Here is a 7,273-nt window from a genome sequence, read left to right on the forward strand (position 1 = left end):
AGGGCAAGTGCACCAAAATCCTCTAGAGTTAGAGGTTTGTGCATATCTCTTATCCCTCATTATTACACCCTCAACCTTCAGTCATCAATCCCCTATTCTCACACTGCTGCCCACAACCCATCCGGAGCTGTTGCTGGCAACGGGAGCTGGGGTTGATGTAATGCAGCAACTGAGGGCTAGTCAATGCAGTATTTCTGATGTACAGAGCTGAAGACAATGAGGCAGCAAGCTGAATGTTGAAACGCAACAATCTCTAGGGCTGAAACAGCAAAATGCAGCAGTGGACTTCCTAGCTACAGCCTCTGTGTAGCAACAATGTCAAGAGCTGACAATGAGGCAGCAAGCTGAATGTCGAGATGCAACAATATATAGGGCTGAAACAGCAAAACACAGCAGTGCACTTCCTAGCTACAGCCTCTGTGTAGCACTGTTGATGATGCAGAATCTAATGTCATACTGGAGAGGCAGCAAGACACAGATAAAATCAGCAGACAAAGCAGACCCAGACGAAAACACTGCAGCAGAGATGGTCGCGGAGAGTCTGCAATGGGTCGCCTACTATCTCAGTGTGAAAATGCAATCACTGGACAGGTTGTGATGGATGTAGCAAACCTGAAAGACCTCCAACAACAGCACCTGCAATGATGACAATAAGCTAGCAGTGAAATGCAGCAAATGGAACCAGCTGCAGGCTGGCATCAGCTGATGGAGGGCTATGGACTGGCTAGCAGCAGCCTTTGGGGCAGGTGGGTATGGCTGGCACCATGGTATAGATGAGAGTAGACAGATGATGACAGCATATGCGGGCTGAAGGGGATGAAAGTGTGGTGTGCATAACAAGTCCCTTTTATAAAACTGTTGGAGCCAAAAGAATGTCTAGAATGTCATACAACTACCTTTAGTGTCATATAAAATGGCAAAAATTACCATCATATCTGTTTGGGACTGTTTTAATGAGCCCAATGTGCCAAAAAGATATGATAATTTAGAGGCAGGTTTTAATAGCTCAACACTGGCCTCAAAAGCCAATACAAATTGAGAAATGCTTGGACATGCTAAAAGGAATTATGGAAAACTAGATTTGACTTGGTAATGTTTTGTAATGATCCGTTTCTATGCCTTCTTCGGGCCATCCTTCAGCACTCATGCTCGTAGCAATAACTCTATGCTTCTTCAAATTACAAGACATCCGGTTTGTTGTGCACAAATCCAAAAGCATCTCACTAGCAGCACATGACATCAAAGAGTCACCGTTGAGAGCCTCCCCTATGATGCCAGGGCATCCTAGACATTTATCAAATAAAATCTCTTGAGACGCATCACCTAATAAGTCAGATATCTGCAATTTCCAGACGGCAAACTAGCTTGCACAAAATTAAGAAATAGAGAAGGGCCCTAACCTCATGCAACTCGTCTGTTAGAAGCCTACATCTCCATTCTAGCTCTTTCGCGTCCTTGCAGGTCGGCGCCTGTAACAAAACAGATAGATGCGTCTGGTTACCCCTCTGTGTGTGTGTGTGTGTGTGTGTGTGTGTGTGTGTGTGTGTGTGTGTGTGTTCTGGAGAGAGCAACAGAAGTTACTAAGAGGAGGAGAATTTCAGCAAGTAGACGATCATTTGAAGGATGCTGCGAGCACAGGGAGAAGCTCTGTAACAGCTGCAACACAGCCTGCACAGCCGCAAGATGCCGAAAGTTCCCCATCATCATCATCGTGACCACCCAACTTCCAAGTCCTGGTTTCTAAGGTCTTCCTCGTGTCAGAATCTCTCCTTCAACACATGCACCTTATTGAGCCAGAGTATTAGGTAAGGGTTAGTCCTAAAGCGTGCATCTTATTGAGCCAAAGTATTAAGAATTATTAGTCCTAAAAGAATCTATACTTCTATATCTATATCTATATTTATACTATCTATTACTTTGGTTGTAGGTTTGGGAAGTCTTGAACCTCCAGAAGGTGTCCCGCACCTGCAACAATACCCATACCAAATTTGAAATTTGAAATCTTCACTTTACCATTAGAGCGCCCACACACACACTCTGTGTGTGTGTGTGTGTAATGGATGGCAAGTGCATTGGCTATGTAGGTAGCAACAACGGCAAAATAGGCAAGAGACTCTAGTAGTAGCTCTAGAGGCAAGATGGGCAACAAAATCAAGCGGCAACAGATAGCAAGAGGTAGCAGCAAATGGCAACAAGTCGACATGTGGGCAATGGAACCGACGGACAAGTGTCATCGAGAGAGAGAGAGAGAGAGAGAGAGAGAGAGAAGAAAATGGAAAGTCTTAAACATTTGAGAGAGAGAAAACGGAAAAATCGAGAAATAACTTAAAGAGGAAAGGAATTGAGAGAGAGAGAGAGAGAGAGAGAGAGAGAGAGAGAGGAAAAAATTTTGAAATGAGAGAGGAGAGTTTTTACGAAAATAAAAATTAAAGGGAGATGTTGGGGGTTAAATGTCACTAGCTACCTACATTTACTTGTATACAAACATACACACTTATACACTTCAAGTGGCAGGCGCCTATTACTATCACTTTATTCTTTATTCTTTCAATGACAAATAAAATAAGGGAAGGTAGGTCACACATTGTGACTGTTAGAGTTCCCACACATCGGTTTCTCTCTTCTTGCTTGAATCTCCATAGCTCTTGCACCCTTTTTGCTTCCGCTCTTGCACCCTTTTTGCTTCCGCTCATGCTTTCACCTTCTACTCGCCTTTCAATTGATACTAGGGCAAGCATTCAAGAGCTTCATTAATCATTTACTTCAACTTGTGAAGAAGCTCCAACTCAATCTTTCATTGCAACCACACCCCAAGGTATGCATCAATCCCATTGATCTTCAGCTCACTCTAATTTGTTCCAATCTTTTCGAGCCCTTCCGAGGGAGTACTTAAGCTTTGGGAAGTTCTCCATTGAGCCATAGCTAACCAACAGTAGCAACAAAGCCCTAGCAACATCAGTGCGAGGAGTTGCACCTAGCTGTCGAGCCTCTATTCTTAGTAGTAATCATCTCACCTATGACTCCTAGAGCTCCCAGCTATTGGGCAAACACTTTGGTTCTTGTCTCGCCATCATTGGCTTCCATTTGGTCATCATCCAAAGTGTTACAATCAAGCTTTATGCCTATTATGCCTACATATGCTTCGAGTATGCTACTTGGGTATAGTGATGCTTAGCATTGTTCTACATGCCTAAATATGCATATGACATGCTTTGAGGCTTGGATTTGAGTTACACCTGATGCACTTAAGCTTTGGACTGTTGCTTTAGTAATTATTTGCTTATAGGTTGAAGGAATATTGGATATATGGTCCCTGATGTATTTATGATGTACTTGGGCTTCCTGGATGCTGTGCCACTCATATCTTGAGCTTTGCTTACTCATCTTACATTCTGAATTATGATATGCTATGCCACTCATGTCTTGAGCTTTTCAATGTTTAAGTCCAGATATGGTTATGACATGCCTTAGTACTTTGATTTGAGCCACATTTGATGTACTTGGGCATTGGTCGATTGCTTTAAGCTTCAATGACTAGACACATAAGTCACTTTTATAAGCATTGAAGATTCATTAGATATTTATGCTCTTGATGTATATTTGATACTCTTTGGGTATCCAAAAATTATATGCTTGATGCATTGAGCTTATCATTGTGGATTGCTTCTAGTGGGAGATGCTTATACGTACTTGGCAAAGCTTGGCTCTCCGAGATAGTGGGTCTCTCTTGATTTATTTCTATGCTCTCATGTATGCTACTCGATGTAGTCACTTTCGCTTATGGACTGATTTGATTATGTATGCTTTGGACACTTGCACTTACCTCTTTCATTAGTAATTTGTACTTACCTCTTTCATTAGTAATTTGTCAATGATGTATACATACATATTGGTTATGTATTGAGTGTCATTGCTCTTTGCTCAGTCAATTGTGCATTTGGCATATCTCTACAATTACTCTTGAGATATATTTACATGCATGATGTATATATACTTATGAGATGTATGGTTTACTAATGCCTTGAGTTTGTGATAGTCTTTGGCACTAGTGGTCTATGCCTATTCACTACTACTTGCATTCTTAATATCTTAATTGCTATATGGATATTCTTGGTAGTGGGAGCTTGCTATTTTGTTTGTTTGCCCACAGTTGGATTGACATATATTATTGCATTTACTAAACAGTGTTGTAATTATTATTTTTAACATTCTTTTAGAGAGCAAATACTTTGGTTTGACACTCTCTTAATTACAGTTTGTAGATAGCTATACCGTCTTCTATTCTCATCCTTTTGCCCACCCTTTTCGCTCAATTTTGGGGATGTTTTGCTATAATTATATTGGCCCATACTCTTATACTTTGTAGTTACTTATAGTCATTATGACAAGTACTTCTTATGCATGGATGATAGTGCTATTTTCAACATTGAAAAGCTTGATGTAACAACTTCCAATATTAAAAGACACAAATATGGCAAGTACTTCATATGCATCGACTGATAGTGCTATTTTCAACATTGAACAGCTTGATAGTAACAACTTCCAATCTTTAAAGACATAAATATAGAAAGTATTGGTGCAGAAGAAGCAAGTTAGGCCATTGAAGACAAAGGGTATAAAGCCAAAAGGTTGGGATAGAGAAGATTGGGATGAGCTTGATAAGTTATGCAAGTCCACTATCATACTATCGTTGTCTAAGGAAGTGCACTTCAATGTTATCTCTATCGAGGGTGGTGCATATGAGTTATGGAAGAAGATCCTTGATCTTTATAACAAGCAGAGTCCTACATCTTAGTTGTATTGATTGAAGAAGCTTATGGACCTTTGTATGAAGGGGAGCATCTCTATGTCTACTCATTTAAATCAGTTTCTCTATTTTTAGCTAGCTTATCTCACAGGACCTTAAGTTTGAGGATTACATAAAGTCTTTATTCTTGCTTGTTACATTATCTAAATCACGAGATACATTTTGTACTGCTATGAGTGCTAATTTCCTTGAGGATGTTTTTAAATGCAAGTGATGTAGACATTGCTCTATTGATAGAAGAATATTGATACAACCTAGACTTCTCGTCCACTAGTTATTAGAGGTAGAAATGATGGAAATAGTAATACTAACCATGGTAGAGACTCACATCCCAATAGGGGCAATAGGAGGCAATCCTGTAATAAGTCCTATGGTCATTAGTCCTCTTTGACATGTCATTATTGTGGGCAACAGGGTCACATTAGTCCTTAGTCTCATAAAATGCACAATGAGAAAGGCAAGGAAAAAGTATAGAAAAATACAAAGTCCATTTATATTGTACCTAAGTCCAATATGAAGATACGGGAGATAAATACATTGGAGTATAGTTTGGATGATTATATACTTGCATCTTTGTCTATTGATGCTACTCAGTTGGCCAATGCTCTATTTGCTTACTCTCAGTGTTGACTTCTTAATTCGGAGGCTTCATACCATATTACCATGCATCGCCATTGGTTTCACAGCTACCATATTGTTATCGATTAGATTGGGAAATGGCACTATATTCGATATCATTGGTATAGTTAGACTACACTAACAACATAGCTCGAGTCTAGCCATGTGATAATCATGTAAATCAAACTTCCTACTATCCTCTTGAATATAGTAGGGTATTCTATCTCATCCCCAACATCATCACTCAACTTCACATTTTGCTCCAATGGCATTGAAAGAGGCTTACGTACTCTTATATCATACTTAGATAACATATCCAAGCCATACTACTTTTGGGATAGCCGTATACCATTGTCACATCTAATCATCTCAATACCAAGAAAGTACCTCAACTCACCCAGATCCTTCATCTCAAACTTCTTCTTCAAAAACTCCTTAACTTCAGCAATCTCACTATCATTATCACTTGTAATAATCAAGTCATCCTCATAGATAACTATGATGATTGAGCCTACATCTCCCTTTCTCACATAAAGCGAGTGGTCAGGATAAAAAACACAAAAGCCAATCTTGACAAGATACTCTCCGACCTTGTCAAACCATACTCTAGGTGCTTGTTTCATCCCATAAAGTGATTTCTTTAACTTGTATATATATGTGAGATGCTCTAAACCTTAATAGCCTATTGGCTGCTCCATATACACCTCTTCTTGCAATTCACCATGCAATAAGGCATTCGTAACTTCCATTTGTTGTAAACTCCAACCGAAAGCAATCACACATCTAACACTTGCCATTCTAACAACTAGACTAAATCTATATAATCTATGCCATATATTTGAGTATAGTCTTTTGCAACCAACCTAGTCTTATACCTACTAATACAACTATCTGCATCATGTTTGATTTTGTAAACTCACTTATAATCAATAGCTTTCTTTTCCTTAAGCAATGGTACTAGATTCCCAGTCTTATTGGCTTCTAATGCAGCCATCTCCTCATCCATTGTTGCATCCCAATGAGTATGATTAACAACATCCTCAAAGCAAGTGGGCTTAACATCCTCAACCACCTTTACCATATAATCATAAATGGTGAGCTAAATAACCTTTAAAACCAAATCTTTTAATAGGATATCTAACCTTGCTAGACCTATGTACCAATGGATCATTTAGTGGAGCCTTTACATTACCATGTACTCTTTTTACATCTAGTGTCTTGACTGAAGAAATACCAAGCTCATCATCCAAATTCTTTGAACCACTAGAATCTCCATAAAATTCCAAATGACTAGTAGATCCATCATTATCATCTAACACTTTCTTCTTGTCTTTTTCTTTATCTATAACACTCGTAGATGCACCTGAAGATGTCAGGTTACTCCTTAGTTCTTAGACCAAGGGCTAACTGTAGATGTAGTACTAGATGATGTTTCTAGTCTACTAAGGCTTTGTGATTCTTACTTTTCTTTCTACAGATAACTATCATGATCATCATTATCATTCAATGCATCACTACTAGATACATACCAATTGCTCATCTCATAAAAAATAACATCCTTACTTATTCGGAACTCACCTATGACAGGGTTATAACAATAATACCCTTTCTATTTTAAAAAGTATTCAATAAAAATACATTTTTTAGCCTTTAGATCAAGCTTCTTTCGTAGTTGATCTAGCACATAAACATATACAATATAGCTAAACACTTTTAAGTGTGACACATCTGGCTTCTTGTCTATATAACATTATTTGGGGGTTGTCCCATGAACTATAGCTGTGGGAGTTCTATTCATAATATAGATAGTAGTATGAACTGCTTCATACCAAAAGTATTTTGGCATAT

The 7,273-nt window shown here is 38.8% G+C and overlaps 1 protein-coding gene across 3 annotated transcripts in view; it reads right to left on the reverse strand.

Moving 5' to 3' along the window:
- LOC148023475 (ATP synthase subunit B) overlaps positions 1 to 1,835 on the reverse strand; it is a 160,071-nt gene extending 158,236 nt beyond the window's left edge. For all 3 annotated transcript variants that reach the window (XM_087696463.1, XM_087696462.1, XM_087696461.1), the window contains exons 1-2: positions 1,582 to 1,835; positions 1,401 to 1,469 (exon numbers count right to left, since the gene is read on the reverse strand). In XM_087696463.1, the coding sequence (XP_087552589.1) occupies positions 1,401 to 1,469; positions 1,582 to 1,710 (198 nt within the window). In that variant the 5' untranslated portion in view covers positions 1,711 to 1,835. The remainder of the gene's footprint in view (positions 1 to 1,400; positions 1,470 to 1,581) is intronic.
- Positions 1,836 to 7,273: the final 5,438 nt, after the last annotated feature.

This window comes from Lygodium microphyllum, chromosome 16, assembly GCF_053477565.2.
Source record: "Lygodium microphyllum isolate KBCC chromosome 16, Lygodium_microphyllum_v1.1.10, whole genome shotgun sequence".
Taxonomy (NCBI): domain Eukaryota; kingdom Viridiplantae; phylum Streptophyta; class Polypodiopsida; order Schizaeales; family Lygodiaceae; genus Lygodium; species Lygodium microphyllum.